General features: G+C 41.0%; 2 protein-coding genes and 1 long non-coding RNA gene across 4 annotated transcripts; 1 reads left to right on the plus strand and 2 right to left on the minus strand.

The window, feature by feature from the left end:
* Nucleotides 1-67: 67 nt before the first annotated feature.
* Nucleotides 68-15,092, minus strand: si:ch211-168d23.3 (BRD4-interacting chromatin-remodeling complex-associated protein). 2 transcript variants are annotated; one of them, XM_026338848.1, is made up of 14 exons: nucleotides 15,023-15,092; nucleotides 13,847-14,033; nucleotides 13,359-13,404; nucleotides 13,172-13,214; nucleotides 12,948-13,013; nucleotides 11,207-12,745; nucleotides 10,458-10,694; nucleotides 9,709-10,360; nucleotides 9,388-9,530; nucleotides 8,477-8,538; nucleotides 6,659-6,807; nucleotides 6,187-6,281; nucleotides 5,718-5,820; nucleotides 68-4,368 (listed from the first exon to the last, which is right to left on the minus strand). In XM_026338848.1, exons 3-14 carry the CDS (start codon nucleotides 13,397-13,399, stop codon nucleotides 3,674-3,676), a joined length of 3,825 nt encoding a protein of 1,274 aa, XP_026194633.1. In that variant the 5' UTR covers nucleotides 13,400-13,404; nucleotides 13,847-14,033; nucleotides 15,023-15,092; the 3' UTR covers nucleotides 68-3,673. The 2 variants fall into 2 exon arrangements, with proteins under 2 accessions (XP_026194633.1, XP_026194634.1); XM_026338849.1 differs by lacking the exons at nucleotides 13,847-14,033; nucleotides 15,023-15,092 and having other exon boundaries at nucleotides 13,359-13,516.
* LOC113147688 lies at nucleotides 6,743-9,480 on the plus strand. The gene is made up of 3 exons (XR_003297395.1): nucleotides 6,743-6,819; nucleotides 8,404-8,561; nucleotides 9,414-9,480. It is a non-coding gene; the product is annotated as an uncharacterized LOC113147688 (long non-coding RNA).
* A 1,541-nt stretch (nucleotides 15,093-16,633) lies between the features above and the next one.
* Nucleotides 16,634-19,940, minus strand: LOC113147773 (ERH mRNA splicing and mitosis factor). The gene is made up of 4 exons (XM_026338997.1): nucleotides 19,838-19,940; nucleotides 19,162-19,249; nucleotides 18,742-18,862; nucleotides 16,634-16,911 (listed from the first exon to the last, which is right to left on the minus strand). The coding sequence occupies exons 1-4, from the start codon at nucleotides 19,838-19,840 to the stop codon at nucleotides 16,809-16,811; spliced, it is 315 nt and encodes a 104-aa protein (XP_026194782.1). The 5' UTR covers nucleotides 19,841-19,940; the 3' UTR covers nucleotides 16,634-16,808.
* Nucleotides 19,941-19,967: the final 27 nt, after the last annotated feature.

Raw genomic sequence — 19,967 nt, forward strand, 5'->3', positions numbered from 1 at the left:
AAAAAAAAAAAAAAACACAACCACATTCAATGTTTTTATTTTTTACAAAATCACAGTTTAATAAATAGTCTGTAAAAATGAGTACAAAAGTGGTTTTCTTAACATTTCATATATGAATCACTCATGACTTTCAGGTCAAAGGAGTCTTTAGTTGGATAATTTTTTTTGTCAGGAATGACTTTTTTTTTGTTTTTTTGTTGTTTTTTTTTCTACAATCTAGTTTTGCTGAATTAAGGCCTCTTGATTTTGGCATCAGAACAATCTGTCAGTCAAATGTTTTGTATCTGAAGTTGAATTAGTGTAAGTTATGAGCTCCCCTGGTTTCACAGTTCAGTCAGAAAAATTAAATGGCACACATTTACAAATAAATACCAAAATGGCTCAACATGCAGATGTAATGCGTTTGTCCTAAAATGCTGACAAAAGTAAGCATATCTCTAAAGGTCAGCGTTTGACACTGCAGACAAAACGGCAACAATAACAATGGCACATGAGGCTGCTTCACTTAAGGGGATTCCATCAAAGTTGACTTGAATTTATTTTATTTGACTAATTAAAGAAAACTTTTGACAAACTTTAGGAAATACGTAAAATAAAAACTAAGTATAATTTGGTGGAATTCCCCTTTTTAAAAGTTTAGCGGTGATAAGGAGTGCAATCCTGTGTGTGAAAGACACTGACATCTTTACTGCATTATAGCGAAACCTCTGAGGGTGGATACACACAAAGTTTTCATAATGTTTTGTTTATATACAATTTTGGAAATAGTCGTCACTTTCTTGCAGTTAGATGAGAAGATTGACACCACTCGCATCAATATGCAGAGAAAACAAAGCTGCAGCCAGTTTAGTTTGATGTGAACACTGGAAACTGAGGAAAGTCAGTTGTCACAGTTCAATAATTTTAAATTTATGGATTGGTGGGGGAAACAAATTCTGAACTTACCTTTTAAGCTAGCATAGTGAAGCATTTTACTCATCCAGCTATTACAGGTAACCATGAATTTAAACAGTGGAACGAAGTACAATTACTCAAGTATTGTGCTTATAATTTAGTATAAAATAGTATAATTTTGAGCTAACTGTACTTTAGAGGGAAATGCAATGCATCTGACAACTTCCATTACTTTTTAGATTTACATTTACATTCAATACAACTTAATACCCTAATGTTGATATTAAGTATAAACAATCTCGTATCACATAAAGTGATTAAAATTAGTCCCATCTTTACCAGCTGCAACATTAGTGATTAACAATGTTATAAAATTCTATGAGGAGTAATGAGTACTTTCAGGAGGTTTTTGCACTGCAGTAATGATACTTTTATGTAGAATATGTGGGTACTACTTCCACCACTGAATTTGGACTTGTAGGTATAGGCAGCTTCTATTTAAACAAATATTGTACATTACTTTTTAAAGCTGCTACCTGTGGTCCAGACAGCCAAACAAACTCACTTTAAAGCAAACTCACTCATAAAACAGCAGATTAGACAGTGTCATTTGGTACATATCAGCCTTGGGTTTTATCCCTAGAGGTGGATTTTGTTTCCACTGGACAGAGCCAAACTATCTGTCTCTTGTTTTCATTCCATGTGATGAGCAGCTGCTGCCTGTAGCTTTATCTTTACCAAACATTTCTAAGAGTGGGATCAATCTCTCAGACGTATTTCCCAATTCGTTTCTTTATGAATCCTTTGGTGTGTCCACCTGTACTACCACAGAGAGTTTCAATACTAAATTACTGCATATTATAACTCATTCCAGCAAAAGACAATTTAACTTTTTGTTAAATAATAATGCAATTGAAGAAATGAGAATGCATGTTTGATTTAACCCCAAATCGCTGGATGTTTCTTAAGTTACTTTCACATTTCTGAACACCAGATGTTACATTTAAAAAAAATATATATAAACCTATCACATTATTTTTTCTTTGCAGATCCCATATCCATCAAGGTACACTGAATTAACAATAAGGCATATTCTAAACCTTTCCAATTCACACATCGATCCTTGATCTCTAACTTATCTTCAAAAGCTTAATATTGAAGCCTGTTTTCAATTCACATTACAGCAATTGGTTTAACTTTTTGACCTTCAAAGTAAACTCCATCTACGAGGAGTATTTTGCACATGTTTCATGGAGAGTGGTACAACCAATACAAATGACTCTCACATATTTCATATGAACAGAATTTACATCTTCACAGACTAATAAGATTGTCACAATAACATAACATGTTGCAAAAATAATATTGCTCCACAATGGCTGTGTGAAAGTAAATTTTCAGCTTAATACAGCAGGCTACAGACCAATAATTTAATAAATAAGGAAAAGTCGACCTTAAAATGTTAAAATGTGAAGTGGACAATCCCTTTAGTTTTTGGTCAAAGGCTGTTTGATGATGCAGAGAGGCTCAAGTTCTGTACAGTGGCTGTTGTGGAAAAACAACTGCAGTTTTGGTGTTTTTCTCCTAAACGGGACGTTTTTGTGGTCATTTGTCACTAAGAGACCCTCAAGCCCTTAAAACATGACAAACACATTATCTAAATAACACAGGCTTTGATGACAATAAGGGTCTGTCATTCCTGAAAATCCAACTTGGTTTTCATTCAATGATGACAATAAGCAAAACTCAGGCAAACCTCTCCCTCCTCCTCACTGCACCACCACCGCTCCAAACAACCCAAACTCATTATTGCTTGCGTGTTAATACATAAAGTATGGAAAACCATTCCTGTCTCTAAAAACAGACAAAACTAGACATACGTCACAGTCAGACTCCAGCATAAACACCAACAAAGACCAAGAACCTAAAAAAAAAAAAAAGCACGACTCTGCCTACATTTTTTTCTGTGCCCCCTCACGTTCTTTCTTCTATAACAAGGACAGACTCCAGTTTGTGGGAAGAGACACAACATGGACATTTGCTGGTGTATTCAGGATGTAGCAAGTCACAAATTCTTTGGAGTTTCATTCGTTAAGCCGAGACAATGAAGCCTGCGGGATTTTAAGTTTACTGTCCCGTCGCAGGATGCAATGTTTTCACACTCTCTCTTTAGATACACGCAAACTAGTTCAAATAAAAACACAAACACACACTCACTCACACACTTGTCGCACATTCACTGCTTTTCTCAATGCAACTCATCTGAAAACACAATTGGCACAGATTATCAAAATAAATACCCTGGAAGCTTGGCACTATGCAAAAGAAACTTCACATTTTTTGAAAGAAATCTTATAAAAAACTATTGAATAATCTCAGTCTACTCCACATTTTCGTTATCCTCACTATTACTTATATACTATATGCTGATGAAGGTTACACCAGTGTCGTAAACCTCTGAATGACTTAACTACCACTGAAACAATATAGCTCCTATTCAAATAGATTTTTTTTCCCCACAAACATACATCAAAATGAAGTATCTAACATCTATCGGACTATAGATAGTGCTGTTGTCTGGGATGCATCTCTTTATAGTGCCTCTTAATTTTTTCCCTCCTCCTTTCTTTTAAACAATCAGTTCATTAAAAGTGAAATCTGAAACCCGGGAACTCTTAGTTCTGGGAACAGATAAAAAGTCGAGTACCCCTTCTTTTGTTTTGTCCCACCTCAGATGGATGTTTTGTATCTGGGTGGACATCTGTCAGAGCACGTTACCTCAAAGGTGTCCCTCCAGGATGCTGGTGACAGCCTGGTCCAGTGAAGGGCCAGATGCAGCTCTGGTTGAGCCTGCAGAGGGGCCCTGCAGGCGCTGGAGCTCTAGGATGCTGTCGATGGCACTCTGTAGATGTTCACTGAGCATGTTGTCCTCTTGGAGGGGTGGAGGTGGTGGGCTGAACTGCTGCTCCAACGGAGGGGATGCATCCAGCCTGTAACATTTAAGTTTTGGGGCGCTGACATCTCTGGGTGGCAACTCAAAGCAAGCAGCCTCTGGTCCTGGCATAGAAAGAGTTGGGGCTTTTATTTTGGAATCAGGTGCTGTCTGTGGGACTTCCTCTGCTGTGTTACCAGGCAGAGCTCCATTAGAGATCTCCTCATCACACTGAGGATGCTGGGGTGCTCCGTTGGATGCCTGGCCGTGACGTTCACTCACAGCTCCGCCACCGTTGGTCAGCTGCCCCGTGTGGTCCCTCTTAAGTCCCGGTTCACACGCAGAGTTGTGGACCACCTTACGAGAGCCAGACTCCTGCTTGATGGTCAGCCTGAGAGCCCCCCGGGAGCTGGAGCGGTACGTCTTCAGTCCTGGAGGCCGGTCGGACAGTCTGGTCCAGGCTGGTGGAGAAGAGGGGCTGCCAGAGGACTGTGCACCATGAGGGGAAGACGCTGATGTAGCCAAGGCCATCATGAAGGATTCTGGAAGAAAAGCTGTCAGTCGTTTCTCTGAACTATTCACTCACCTCACTATTAACTTGATATTTACTGTGAGGTTTCGAGATTACATCTGATGCTGCTGTTTTTAACTGTAGAGTCCTTCAAGCAGTCTGTTTTTGGCTTTTAGTTTAAAAGAATAATTTTATGCAGATGACACTGACCTGTACTTATCTGTTCAACATGATCTTCTTTGTTCCCACATCCAATTTTAAAATCAAAGGAGCATTTTTTGTCTTTGGATTATTTTAGATTATTATTAAATCGTGCATGTCAACTGAAATTTACCAAAAATAATCTCTCTTCTTATTTAACATTTTGCTTATTGGTTAATGTTATTTTTAGTTTTATAAATTGTTTGTTGCTGACTTTCCTGCTCATTATAATTATTTACTACATTTATCTCCTTTATGAACTTTGGTGTTTTTCATGTAGTTGAAACTACAATTGTTACTAGATAAATTTGTTAAATTAGTACATTAAACAGCATTAACTACAGTTCAAGGCTGGAATAGAGTAAATTTATATGTTGATTAAAAAGCAAATGGTAAATGTTTTTTTTTCCATGCTGAAGCCACTTTGAGGTAAATGTAATGAGAACTCTTTATAAAATAAAGGGTCATACTTATAAACTACTACTATTCTGCTTTGTATGATTGTTAACTTATTTATAATTTTCCAAATTGAATTTGGTCCTATTCCTTTAGGTTTTTGCTTTTAAATGCTAATTTTCTTTTATGCATTTATTTTTGTGTATTACATTACAATTAGTAACATTTCTTCGTGGAGACATTTGTAATTATCAATGTGCACTGTATATGCAAAGTGTTTTATGTTGGACTTATATAAATCACTTAAGATTTGTATAATAAGTTAATCTGCTCTATTTTTGGATTCTTATTTATTCAGGAGTCCTGAGGTCCAGCTGCAGCTAAGCCTGACATTTATCGTCTTCACAAGCTTCCTTCCTCCTTTTCCAACTTTTTAATTAACATAACAACCCTGCTTTAATTTGCTCTTGACCTCTCACATGTAATTTTTTCATCACACAGTGATGTCTTTCTCAGCACGACCCTGTTCCACATTTACACAGCTTAATTACACATTCACACCTGGGAGCTGCTCTGGAGCAAATATGGAGGTTAAGTGCTGTGCTCTGAGGCACCGCTAAATTAGTTTATAAGGAGAGAAGAAAAAAGTGTCATTAATTCGCTTTCCCCTGACCGCATTTTCTGTCTCAGTCCTGGAGCAGCATCATCCTTGGTAAAAACAAACTGAGCCCTCGTGTAAAAATGAACGTGGCCACGACTGTTTTCTCTTGCAGAGACGCTCACCTGGATCTCTGCGGGCTCTCCGTCTGTCCTCCGCTAAAGCGTATCGCTCAGCCTGAAGGAAGAGACGCTCCAGCATCACCATCTCTGCTGACGGACTCTCCTGCTGCGGAAACAAGTTCATAAGCTCACACAGCTTGTTGTGTCTGCTCGTGTTTGAAAGACAGGTTCTCTAGAGAAAAACTGCAACACATCATCTCAACCTTAGGCTAGAATAAGGTTTCTGAATCTAACCTGTTCATTTTAATGTACCGTAATGTTTTTGATCCAGACTGAAATGAGTAGGTTTGCATTTCTTTACACGTACCATGATATTGGTAATTGTTTCTAACGCTTGATTTTGTTAGATATATTTTAAAGCAAGTTGGAATTGTAGAGAAAATCTATCCTCTGAATTCAGACACTATTTCGATTTTCAAAGACAAGCTACATAAACACAGCACTCGTAAAAGAAAGCAGTGCACTGTCTCACCTGTGTTTCTCTAACCAGTAGCTGCCTGTATTTGTTGACCATGTCCTTGGTGCGTTTTAGTAGGAAACCAGACACAGTGTCAAACTCCTGGTCCACTGTGAGAACAGAAACATCATCACGTTAATTTATTTAATAAAAAATCATTACTAATGTGGGATTTATAAATCTTTTAGAATTGTTTAACTTAAACTATTGTTGGAGGATTTACAGCTGAAATTATTATTTTATTGATAAGCACATATTGTGATAGTTAATTAATTCTCAGTCAAGTTGAGGTTCATATTCACGTCTGTCCAGAGTCATAAGCAACTGAAATTTCCTTGTTTTCAGCTGTGATGACATGATTGAAAGCAGCCCAGAGATGTGGTTGGATGACATAATGACGAATAACCCAAAAATATAACACCTCAGTTGTTGTTTTTTTTAACATAGGATGGGCACCAGCAATACATCTGAAACAACGCTTACTGACCTAAATTGAAGTCACCCTGAGTGGGCAGGTGACCAGAGCAGGTGTGGTACGGCAGCAGGCGTCTCACAGCGTCCTTCAGCGAGGAAAAGGCCGGACCAGTGAACGGGCGCTGAACCGCTAAGTGGTCCAAACAAAGCTGCTGCTGGAACCTGAAGAAAATGGTAAAAATCAGTTGGAGGCTTCTAACTGGTACAGTAATGAACTATAGTACTGTAGATTTTTCATTTATCTCTATTTCTATTTGATGTAAAGCAAAATGTATTCAACATGTTGTCGGTGTTGTCATTTTTTGCCACATGTTGCTCAGTTGGAGTAGGAAATTCAGGAAACAAATCTATCAAAATATCATGTTTTGATAATGAATTTCATAATAATAAACATAATAAACATAATAAACATCTGTTTTGTTTGACACTAACTTGGTCAGTTAGGCGAACAGGCTGATTTTCATCTGCACTGAAATGCTGTTAAGCAATTTCAACCACTTTGACCTGTTTAAATGTAAAGACTTACACTAACCCCTTGTATTATAGGATTCCGTACCAGGACAACATATACTATATGTAATATAGTATAATATGTGTAATATTATCAATACTCATTCAGACTTATTGTGAGTGGCCATTATTAGGCTTCTAAATTCATCCCAGAGTCTGCACATCAAGCCAACTGACCAAATTAATTTCACATTGAAAATAAAAATAACACCTAATAGAACACTCCTACATCCAATCAAATGTTTGTATCCCTCAGGATGGAAGCAGCAGTTGGACAAATTAACCTGTTTTGTGGATGCTGCAAAAAAAAATGCTGATGCGTCATTGTTGCCTCTACGTTCTCCTTTTTTAAGATAAACTTAAACAAATAAACAGTAAATTAGAATTGGAATAACATTATGTCCAAAAGGTCTCTCCTTATAATGGAAACATAAGATTCCACAATATTCTAATTACTAATTACCAAGATGAATACACAAATAATCAGACTGGAGCTTCTGTCTACTAGTACTGGTACTAGTCTTGATAGTACTGGTAGTAGTGAAAGCTGTACAAGTCTAGTTATCACTGTACTGGCAGAGCTGGCCATATGAACAGTAGTAGAGAGTGTATCAGTAGCCGTGAATAATAGTGGTAACAGTAAAAGGAGTCCTAGAGGACTGGGATTAAAAACATTAGTGAGGGATCAGACTTAATCCATGTCTGTAAAACCAGACAACTGCTGTTACATTAATTCATTAATTAACAGGCCGATTATTACGAAGGCATCATATCCACTAACACATGAAATTCTGAGAAAGCCAGAGAGAAACAGAGGAAGAAACATCTTTAAGTATCTAAAGTAAAAGTACTCATAATGCAAAAGTTAGTGTGTATTACTGCACATTTATTATTAGGTGGATGCATTAAAATGCAAGCTGCATTTTAATGTTGTAGTTCATCAAGGTGGAACCAATTTTAACTATCATAGACAGGGTTGGGTAATAATAATAATAATAATAATAATAAATAATAAATGAGTAGTTCATTCATTAGACGTGCATCATTTGATGAGATGAGTATAGGTTGTGTTTGTAAAATCTTAAAGCCTAAATGAACACATAAGGGAAATACCAAAGTCACAAGTATGTCCAGACAGGACTGTACCTTATTTTTTTTCTCTAAAACAGGACACAACAAAAATCATTCACTGTGTTTACAGTTGTTTCTCATGCATTTTACTTATTTGTTTCCATTTCATCCCGTCAGCGTTCATGTTAGGTAAACATGCACCATCTACACGTGACTTTCAGCGGTACTGTGAGTGCTCTGTGGCTCCTACCTGTGCCTGCGCATTGCTGGTGTAAGCCTCTCCTCTCTCTGCTGCTCCAGAGGACCTGCCAGCTGGCAGACACATAACATTTTAGGTGAGATCAAAAGACAGAGACGGGGGCACATTTTGGAGCCATTAATAGTAAGTTTGCTGCATTTAACAAATGATCATTTCAAAGCTGCCCTGTCTAATTCAAGACCGGTGCCAAAGCAGTTCAGTCCAGAGAGAAAATTAGCAATTTGGCTCATTACAAAAATATTAATGTTATTCTGAGTGTAAATGAATAATTGACAAAAAAAAAATCATCAAATTTTACTTTTAATTTTATTATATTTTCTTTAAAAATCTATATAAATGCACAGTTTTCATTAAATGACATTTAAATATGTCTTGGGGTTTAGTATGTGCTATGTGCGGCAGTATTTTTGGACCTTTTATATTATATTTATAGACCAAAGCAATAATTGCTTGAGAAAATTACTGGTACGTTAATTGATAACAAAAATATTATTTTGTTGCAACTCTATATAAATAGCTCATATCATATCACGTCATGTCATATATCAAAATAAGCCCATTTTTATATTTGTATCTATTATTTTAATAAATAAAGAATTACAAATAATTTAAAATCACTTTGTAGACTTAATGCAGAGGTAAAGAACACAGGGCTCAGTGATAATACCTTCTTCATTATGCCTGAGCTTCTTTAGCTCTTCACCAACAATAATTATCAAGCAACTAATCACATCAGTGTGTGAAATAAAATCCTACAAACAGTGGAATCACCAGCTCTGTGCTTCTTTACACAAAGACACAAACTCTCATAAAGATATTTTTCAATGCTTAAATGTATGTTCCTATAAAAAGTAGTTTCTACATTAAGAGGACTAAAACAATGGACATTTGCTTTCTCTCACCTTCGTCTGCTGGCTTATCTGGACAGGGACACACTCTCTGGGCGCTGGGGGCCCGTGAGCCTGGACAGTCTGGGCTGCAGGAGAGGGTGGATGGACATTGAGAGTAAACGCTTTACTCTCCTCGACCAAGGCAGCTGTTGGCTCTGATGACAGTGGCGATGATCCAGGTGGTGGTGGTAATGATCAGGATAATGAGAACAGGGATGGTTATGGTGATGGTGAAAGGAAACAGCAGTGATGAGAAAAAGAATAATAATTCGAATCACACAGAAAACAACCTCATGTTCAGTCACACTTCGATGAACCAGCGGTTGAACTCACTGTTTTGTGTGTGCTGTTGGACAGCGGAGTCGTCTCCATCTTTGGAGACATTAGCAGACACAGCCGTGGGATCAGGCTGCTGCTGAGGCACCGAGACGCTGACATGTAGAGGGGAGGGGCTGCTGTGGACTGAAGTATGGACAGAGGACTGAGGCTGGGAGACAGACGTCTGGACCTGGAGCTGGGAAACTGAAGCCTGGATCTGGGGCAAAGGCTGAGAGACAGATGACTGAGCCTGCACCTGGTTCTGGGCAAATAAGGCCTGGGAAACCTGGAGCTGATGAGGGACTTGGTACTGAGCCTGGGGCTCAGTGCACGACTGGGGAGATATGAACGGTGAGACTGACGTTTCAGGTCCAGGTAGAGTCATCTGAGGTCCAGCTGGAGGGGAGAAAGCTGCCGAAGCTGTAGACCCAGAGTCCTGAATCCGAGGTGAGGAGCAGAGCAGTGGGCTGTCCTCAGGGTCTGAGTGAAGTGGAGAAGCTTCGACACACTGGTCAGACATCACAGTGTGAGTGTCCTGACCAGAGAGGGCATGAGTCTGAGACTGGGTCTCTCTCTCACCGGACACGGGGGAGGCAAGAGACTCCATCGGTACCACTGGCAGGGTTCCAACCAACAATTCAGATGTGATAGGAGAACTAAGTGCTTGCTGTGGTAGAAATCATAGAGAGGGAACATGAACAAGTTCAGACACACAGATAAGAGTCAAACACGCTGAAGCAGCTCTCATTTTAATTCTGTTCTACCTGTTGCAGATGTTGCATAAAGGCCTGGTTCTGACTCATCGAGTGGGTCGCCTCCTCCACGACTTGGGTCATGTCCGCCGGGGGCATCAGAAGTTTGGGCATCTCCACAGCTGGATCAGGAGCCAAGGTTGGTTCAGGGGGAGGCTGCAGGCAGACTGCGACAACAGGAGGAGAGGAGGCCTGGAGACCTGCAGAGCTGGGCTGCACAGAGACGTGTTGGAGAACATGTCCGTAGGGCTGGAGAATGAGGGAGAGATCAAACTGAGATTTGTTAGAAAAGTGCATTTAAGTATTTGATAAAATGTGTTTTTTCTAAATGATAAAACCTATATTAATATTTTGCCCCTTGACTGAAATAATATGTAACCAGCAATGTGTGTTTTTATTTTAAGAACAAATTACAACAACAAGGTTAATTTAAACCCTGAATTATACCTGATTAAAGTCTGATAGAGTAGATAGGTATGAAAAGTATTACTTCATAATATTAGAGAAATGGATGCAGGCTTGATGTTTACACAACACAAAAAGCATCAGGTGCCTGCTAATAGATTTTTGTTCAATATGAGGATGAATGGAAACACCTGGGGCCCAGAAGAAAATATGTTTAAACTACAAACACTAAATGTAAAGTTGCTGATTTGTAGTAAACAGAGTAAAAGACACAAAGCTGAAGATGAGACAATATAAGAACCTAAATGTAATGTGCCATGAGAGCAGGTTTTGTGCACCCAAAGGTGGCAGCTCACCTGTGGTAACTGGTGGAAAGTCTCCTCTGAACTGGTCCTCTCCTCCTGCACAGCTCTCTCTGGCAGCAGCACCACAGATGCCTGCTGGAGGCTCAGCTGTCCGTCTGTTACCCCTGTCTGAGGAGCCCGGGCCTGGGTAGCAAAAGGCAGCCCCTGAACCACTGAAGGGCCGTTGACGATTGAGATGGAAGTGAGATCTGGGGGAAGCACCCCTGAACTGTTGATCAAAGTAATGTGGTTTCCAAGAGCAGGACTGTGGACCAGGGTGGCACGCTGCCCCTGCCCTCCTGAAGTGTACGTTCCAGCCAGCTGTGCCGGCATCTGGAAGACAGTAGGGGGCGCTGACTGTAGCTGCAAAGGTCCCGAAAGCACAGTGGCCTGGCGTAGCGCTAGCTGCCCTGTAGGGGTGGTAAAGACCGGGCTAAAGTTCAGGTGTCTTTGGGGCACAGTTAGGATCTGAGAGCCGTCTACGAGCTGCCCGGTAGAGGGAGTCACGCTGTGGACCGTCGGACCTTGGTGGGTGGTGGTCAGCAGTGATCGAGCTGCACTGACAGGCTGGGAGATTGTAACGGGGCACTGGCCTGGAAGAAGGAACTGATTTTGGCCTTGAAAGAGTCCCTGAGGCTGGAGCACAAAGGAGCCGCCCTGGTTAACTAGCTGCAGGCTGACTGGTTTGGGGAGCTGCTGGGGGGGCTGCGGGGGCAGAGCTGCAGGCTTTTGGCCCGGAGGTTGTGACAGTAAAATATTTGGTGACGCAGTCCCAGGAACAAATGTAAGACCTGGAGTGGGTTTCTGCCCAGAGGGCTTGGGGCTAATTTGGACCAGTCTGGGCTGAATGCTGATGGGGAGCTTGGGCTGGATGGGGAGAGGGGCCCTCTGCAGGACGATCCCCGGTGCTGCCGCCGTCGCTCTCAGGGTTGGAGTGATGAGAGGACGGCTGGTCACACTGGGAACAGCCTTGTGGATGATCATACTTGAGCCCTGGGCGGGACTTAGAGAGAAGGAGCTCTCCGGAGAAGGGACAGGAAACACATTTCCAGGAAGGAGCCCCATCAGCTGAGGGGGGGCAGCAGGTTTCAGAGAAGGGCAGCCAGGCCCAACAGCCAAAAGGGACGGCTGGGGAGGCTCCACTGCTGCCTGGGTGTCTCTTGGCAACGCTGGGGTGACGGGCAAGGTCACAGGTTTGGGTACAAATGGGATGGTGGGTGGAGAGAGGAGAGGGGCAGGTGAGTACAGGGACAGCGAGTCCCCGGGTTGGGTCAGACCTGCCTCTAGAGCCATAGTCTGCTCTGTGATCTCAGCCTCCTGGAGGCTCTGCTGGAGGATATCACATGCCACCTGCGCCTCCTCCACTTCCTCCACTTCTCCGTTCTTCGGCTCGCATCCAGCATCCACAGGTGGCTCCACCTGCACCACCTGCGGGTCTTCTCCACCCTCCGGCGATGACAGGAGGGCCTCCTCCAAGAAGGACAAATCCACACACCCGGGTGGAGGCGTGTCTGGGGAATTCCTGCCGTCTCCCAGCAGAGAGCCTGGGCTCTGGAGGAGGAAACAGTGGGAGATGGAAAGAGAAGTAGAGGCAGCGAGAAAGAGGAGGCAGAGTGAAGAGGAGGGGAGAACGGTGTGATTAGCAGGAGTTAACGTGAAGCTGTTTCAGGCACAGAGGCAGACACAAACCACCACCCTCCTGGGGAAAATGCTGGTTGTTGTGACGCTGCTGGCTGTGGATCCAGACACTCACCGGGGCATCTGCGAAGAGGGAGGGCTCCCCAGAGGAGGAGTTAATGAGCAGGTCTTCAGTCTGCAGCTGGGGGGAGAAAATCAGTGGATTTTAGGTTGGGGAAGGACACGCAGTATTACATTACTACTTCCTCCTACGCTGTCTCCTCCACACAGAAATACCAGCATCTCAAATGATCATTTACAGTATTGATTGGTTTTATTCCACTCTCTCTCCTCTGTTACCTCATTGGTCCCATGAAGGAAGTCATTCAGGGCTTGGGGGTCACTGTGAGGTCAAAGAGAGGGAGGAGAGTAAAATCAGTTTAATGTGGTGCAACTGAGAACTAAGACGACATTAGGCTGAATTATGTTTAGTATATTTTAAATTTAACATATCTGACATATCCAAGTAAAAATGAGATCAACTTACCACAAAACATCAAGTAGACAAGTCCCATCTTCATCCTCCATGTCAGCTGAGAGGAGGAGGAAGGAAAATGCAATCAAAGCACATTTGAATCATTATTATGACTGAAACATGTGTTTAGCTCTGTGTGGTGCATGGTTACAGGTCTACATATGTTGTACAGCAGCTCAAACTGCACATTTTAATATGTATGTGTGTTAAATTAACAATGGGAAATTCAAAATGTTTGATTTAATTATATAAAACTGAAATAATCATATTAGAATTTGACCAGTTAGCTTAATTTAAAGATTTTCACAAACCTTAAAGGTGAAGCTATTTTTTTTTAACTATTTTACAATTTCAAATAAAAAAAATCTGAAAGAAAAACTAAATTATTCACAAACATCTGATGACCACCAGGTTTGAAAGTGATCTCATCACCCAGCACCATCCAAGAACACCCTGAGCCCCTCATGCGTCTCAGCCACCTCTCCACAATCTGGACCTACTTCATAAGTGAGAGGCCCCATACAGAGAGGTCGAGCTCAGTTCTGGTGGTGGCCTCATGGGAAACGGTGGCCGGGCTTCAGCGTCTGGAGGCGGTGAGCTGCCAGGCCGAGGCGGCGGGACGGAGACGGAGCCTCCCTCTGCTGGGGCATCGCTGCGTCCTCAGGGTGCGGGAAGCCGAGGTGCAGGCTGGATGCGAGGGGGGTACAAAACACACCAGCACATGCTGTCAGGTCACTTGAGGTTACCAGCAGGCAAAACACATTCTCAGCTCAGCGGTGAGACATAAGATCAATATGTGATTCATCAGTTTCTGCTCAGCTGTGCGCAGCGCTGGTGAGATTGTGTTGCAGACATCTGCGCGGACAAAACCTTCACCAATAATAGCATCAGATTTTTTTTTTGACTGTGCTGCTTATGCCTGAGGCTGATGAGGAAAATGGAAGCTATTGTTGGAGCTATCACAGACATGAGAGGCAGATCTGAACGCCTCAGCTGTAAATAGACGGCTCCCCCTGCGCCTTGGATGTGACTTGTTCTCTCCTCATGGCTGAAAAAAAAAAAAAAACAGGAGCAATGTGGAGAAGCTCGGCGCACTGCAACCCAATTATAACATCACTCACTTGCGCTCAATTTCCCGGGGAGGTCCCTTAAAAAACAGACAACCCCCCCTCTCCGATGCCGCTGACATGATTTTTGTTTACAACGCGACAACCGCATTAACACCCTCCAGGTACCGCAGCGCCCAATGAAATCCAGGCAAGCGACCCTCATCTAAACCTGCAGCGGCAAGTGTCCACGGCTCTCCTGCAATAACAGCACCGGGGTCCGGTGATGCATTTCTGGGTTACGTAAAGTGGATGTGTTCATGTGAAATGAATAAATGAACGTCCCATACGATGCAGGATGCGCAGCCGCTGGCTGCACCTTGTGCTATTTCTCACATTTCTCCGTTTATAAATATATAAATATTTATTTTTTCCCTGAGTGGGACCACGACAGCTGGCGCCTGCTGTAAATCATATCGCGGTAACAAAAGATGCCTTGTGTTAAATATCGTTTGCGCACAGCCGGCCCCGAGCGATCCCCTCGTCGTTGAACCATTAGAGTAATTCCGCAATTCAAAAAGGCAAAAAAAAAAAAAAAACCAAAACAACCAAGAGGATAAAAAAACTCACCCCTTCTTTGTGGTTTATTGTCCTGTCAAGCGGGCCTCTGCGCCATCGATTCTCACTCAGTGGTCTTTTCAGATGCTAAAAGGAGGAGAGGGGGTGGTGGTGGTGGATGGGGTAGGGTAGGGTGGGATGAAGGTGGGGAGTAGGAAGAGGAGGGGTGTGGGGGTGGGGTACCGGGTGGGTGTGAGAAACAGACTGGGAGAGCCGATCACAACACACAAAGGTGGAGGAAAAGGACTCAGGAGGCTCCAGCTTCGGCCGCTCCGCCGGGCTGCGGACGCGCTGAACGGCCCCGCGCTGCAGCGCGGAGCTCCTGTAGCCCGGTCCCCGTTTTATCTCCAGCTTATTGATTCCCATGCTCTTATTCACTTGGGTCCAGGAAAGTGTAAAGACTTTCCCACAGTCAGTTGTAAAACAAATCAATATTTCAACACGCGCATTTGCCACCGTGCCAAAATGGGGAAATTACAACATGTGCAACTAAAGCAAATTGTCATCTTTAAGTAGCACTTTTCTATGCTTTTAAGGAGGGAAAGTATAAAAACAATTAGGAATAAAACGACAGAAAAGAGATAAAGAAAGAAAAAAAGGAAAGCAACAGGAGGGAATTTTAATTTTTTAACATTCAACAGAATGTTTTTTTAAAAGTCCTTGAAATTTTCTCCCCTGCATCAGTTAAAAATAAATCAATATCTCTCCAGACTTATGTCACATTGAGCAAAACAGTGACACTTTTCTACAGTCAGCGTGGAAGAAAATAGAAATAAAGAAAATGACAGGAAAAAGCAAAAGGAGCAAAGATAAACTGCATTATTTCAATTGCATCTTATTTCCACAAGGTCTGTCTATTTTGGAAGTTGAGGAAATTGTAAATATTATTTAAAATATCAAGGTGGTGGTGAGGAAAAGGAAAAATGTTGTGCTGCTGTATTTAGTTAAAAAAAAAAAAAAGAAGAAGAAGAAGAAGATGAAGAAGAGGGAATTACTACACTCCAACATGAGTAAGACATGAAGGAAAATAAGAAGAAATAATAGGAAATGAAGAACAAGACAACAACAAACGACGGGTTGTAAAAGTACAAACTGGAAATAAAACCAGCCTCAGAAATGATGAATAGAAATAAAAGGAGGAAAAAAAAGTAAAGCACAAAAGATGAGATAAAGCACATAGACAGGGAACAACTTCATTTTTATCTAATTCCCATAACGCCTGTTTTGAAAGTCCAGGAAATAATAAATACTTTTCCCAGGCACAGTTTTAAAAATAAAACCAAGACATTCATATTAGCTTCTGTTGATCAGAAAAGAGGGGAGCTACCACAGCAAACTGTCGTCGTTAAGCAGCTCTGAGTAGAAGACAGAATAAAAAAATTATAAAAAAACACTGCAACAATGGAAAAAGCATCAATTCATCTCAAAATCTGTGTTTTATGAAACTAAAAATAAAAAAACAGGTAAACAGAAAACCGACAAACAACACAGTGAAGAAAAAGACAACAGAGAAGTAGAAGAGAGAAAAAAAATAATGAAAAGCACCTGAAGAAATAAAAAGACAAACAAGATAAATATATAATAAACTCATTTCAGACAGCGCACTTATTTAAATGAAATCTTTATTAACAACTCAGACATTAAAATACAAAATACAACTCCCTCCCATGAGAAAAAAACAAAACAAGTTGAAAAACTTAATCTAAACTATGCCAAACCTTTTGAAAACAAGTTACAGAGAGGAATAATAATATTGATCCCCCCACACCGCCCGTCCGTCCATCCACCTCCTCAGTCTTCACTTTGCTGCCTGCTGTGCCTGACGGCGAAGCAGCACGTAGATCTTCTCTTTGATCCAGTCCTTGTTGTACGGCTGGTACGTCTGTGTGTCAGCGCGATACCTGAGGCAGCACGAGAAATTAGATTCAGTTTTTGTTTTGGTCCAGACACGCTAGACGCTCAGTTTTTACAAACAAACAGTCGCCAAACTGCACAGAAGATAAAGACTAATGAAATGAGATGCTTTCCATCGAGATTAGGCTACTAGCCTGTTCTCTCCTTGAGGTCAGAAGTCAAATTCAGCTACTGGGAAAGAGAAAAGTATCATGGCAGCTTGTGAGGATTGTATTTTGCTCGAGGCCATTTGAGATGAGCGGTTTTACACACAGGAGCTTGAACCTCGTACTTGAAACCAACAAAATTCCCTAAACTGACAGGGCTTGAGGCATACGGAGTTTCATCTGCTCTTACAGTGTATTTGCAGCATTGCTGTTCTTGTTCTACACCTCTGCCAAGTTGGTAAAAATCTGTATGGCATTAATTTCTAAAAACATGCACGTCAAATCAAGTTGTCAGGCTCATAACTGCTGAAGACGTGTGTAGGGTGGTGTAGACCCAACAGGAGCTGACTTATGATGGTTTTATGTTGCAAAACTTAAACACAGAACAAGGACACATCCTATAAAACCAAAACAGGAGCAGCTAGTGTGAATTCAGCCATCATTAATTTTATTATTTACACCTGTGATTTTCCTACTCTGAGATCCCTGCTGATTGTTTACACGTCTTTTTATTAAATGACACATGGACATGGTCTTATATCCTAAAATATACTGCTTTTTAAACATTTAACCTCAACTATTTTACCAGCAGAAGCCCAACATGGGAACAGGTAACAATATCAACTCTTTAATTACTGTGTAGTGTGTGAAAACCTCCCACTGTTAGAGCAACAATCCTGTGGATCTGAGAAACAAGCTTATGGTTGTTTCATTCTTGAAATGAAAGTCATGTTAATAACAGGTCCCTCCCTATCGACACTAATTACGGAGTAACTCTGCATGAAATCACACTCACAGCTTTGGAGACACTGGCAGAGAGAAGGTGCAAATAAACAGGTAAACTGTGGGACACACATGCCAACCTCCACCATGAGTATCAGTATCAAACCGTTACTATGAAAACTGATGAACACAGTTACACTCAGTGTGAAAATGCAAATATATCCAAAATTAAATAATAAAAAAAGCACAATTTTTAAAAACTAAATGTAGATAGCACATTTATATTTAGTCATTTGACGCCTTTATTCAGAGATACAAGGGTATGGTAAGCATAAGGCTTGTAAGGCTACCTAAGGACCCACCTAAGGACCCTTCTGGGGTCCTAAGGGGACCTAAGGTATGTCACTTTATTTCTATAGCCTTACTGGTGTGAGTAGGTCACAGCCAGGATTGGGGGGGAGATGTTATCGCTTCACTATCCAGCTGCTGTGTAGGTTTCATTCACCTATAAAGCTGAATTGGGGTGTGTGTGTGTGTGGTCACTGAGTAGACAAAGGAGATACTGCGAGTGTATAAAAAGTGAAGACTTTTAGGCTTCACATGCTTTGTTCCATGTGTTCTGCAAAAGCAATGAAGACTATATTGTCTGTATCCTCAGTGACAGACACATCTGAAGGTAAATTAAAGCAAACATGACTCATGTCACAGCAGAGGATCTGAATACTTATGTACAGGAAGGTTTCTTAGAGCCATTTAAATACTTGCTAAAGCCACTGTAGTTGAAGTATGACACACTCATAAGATTTGTGTACTTGTATTTGTGTCAACTGAGTTCAGCGTATTCAGGTTAAGGCCTACTTCATATTAAATGTTAATATTAAAATTCATGTCGAAGGCCAGCATAAGCTGGTTTTGATTTACTAAAGCTAGTTTCTTAGTCAAACTTACACCAAACAGCTCAGGTCAGCCAGGTCATCGATGAAGTCAAACAGCTGGCTGATGTCATATGTTATTGAAGGACTGTTGGGATTCATTCTCTTTAAATGCTCCTCATACATCTTGCACACACCTGTGCAGGAGAGAGAAAATATCATGTATCACAATACTCAACATAAAAACTCTCCAACCATTATTTTGTGGAGGAAAAAGAAAATATAATACAAAGGAAAGACAGCGTGTCAGCGACTGGATGCTGTTTAATCCCTGCTGCTTAAAGGATTTGTTAAACAGATGCTTTTACTGTAATTTGTCACTTTATTTCTATTTTCAAAAATCTAAAGTATAAAAAAAATCTTCAGTATGAAAATAATCAAAAGAGTCTAAAATATAGGAACACAAACATCCATACTAACATCCTCATTAGCTTACCTTCCATGCATTCGTTGACTGATTCATAATCAGCATATGTCCTTCCCTCTGGCCTCTTGGTAGGCTGCACCAGTAGGATGGTGTGGGACTGAAACAAAGAACCAAACTGACATGTTACTAGACCATAGTTACAATATTTATTAATATATACTAATAAAGCTAAATATTACACACATCCATATATCCGAATGTAGTTTAACACCTTAAGTAGGTTTTCCGGAAAATACTTAAACGCTTCTGCTTTCTGAATAAATAATCTCTAATTGTAATATGTTTCAAATGTTTACTTTTAAATGTTTACTTTTAACTAAAAGAAACGATCTGAACATTTCTTCTTAGTTAATCAACAGACGTTAAATAAGTTACCTAGCTAACTAAATCTCTGGACTGTTAAACCATAAGATAACGTTGTGTTTTATTTTGGTCTGCAGCAGTAATTAAGTGATTTATTTATATTTGATCATGTGTTTTGTTGTTTTATTTTTTACAGCTGCTCAACTAGCTGCCAAACGTCCCCCACATTTATGCTAGCATTAATGTTAGCAGATAGCCTAGCTGGTTCCCTTATCAAACACATGTTCTGCTGAAATAAGACGTTACAACTAACACGCTACATGGACTTTAAACTCATAAATGAAAAGTATGTTCTGTAAACATTGCACTACAACATACTAACCATGATTTTAGGGGTTTCTAAGTCGGTTTCTGTCGAGTTTCTCGGATTCGTGCTTGCTACTTCTGGACGTCGCGACCTTTAACACCGGAAGAACAACTGATCAATGATGCTGCGTTCAAGTAAAATAGGT

This window comes from Anabas testudineus, chromosome 22 (genome assembly GCF_900324465.2).
Source record: "Anabas testudineus chromosome 22, fAnaTes1.2, whole genome shotgun sequence".
Classification (NCBI taxonomy): Eukaryota; Metazoa; Chordata; class Actinopteri; order Anabantiformes; family Anabantidae; genus Anabas; species Anabas testudineus.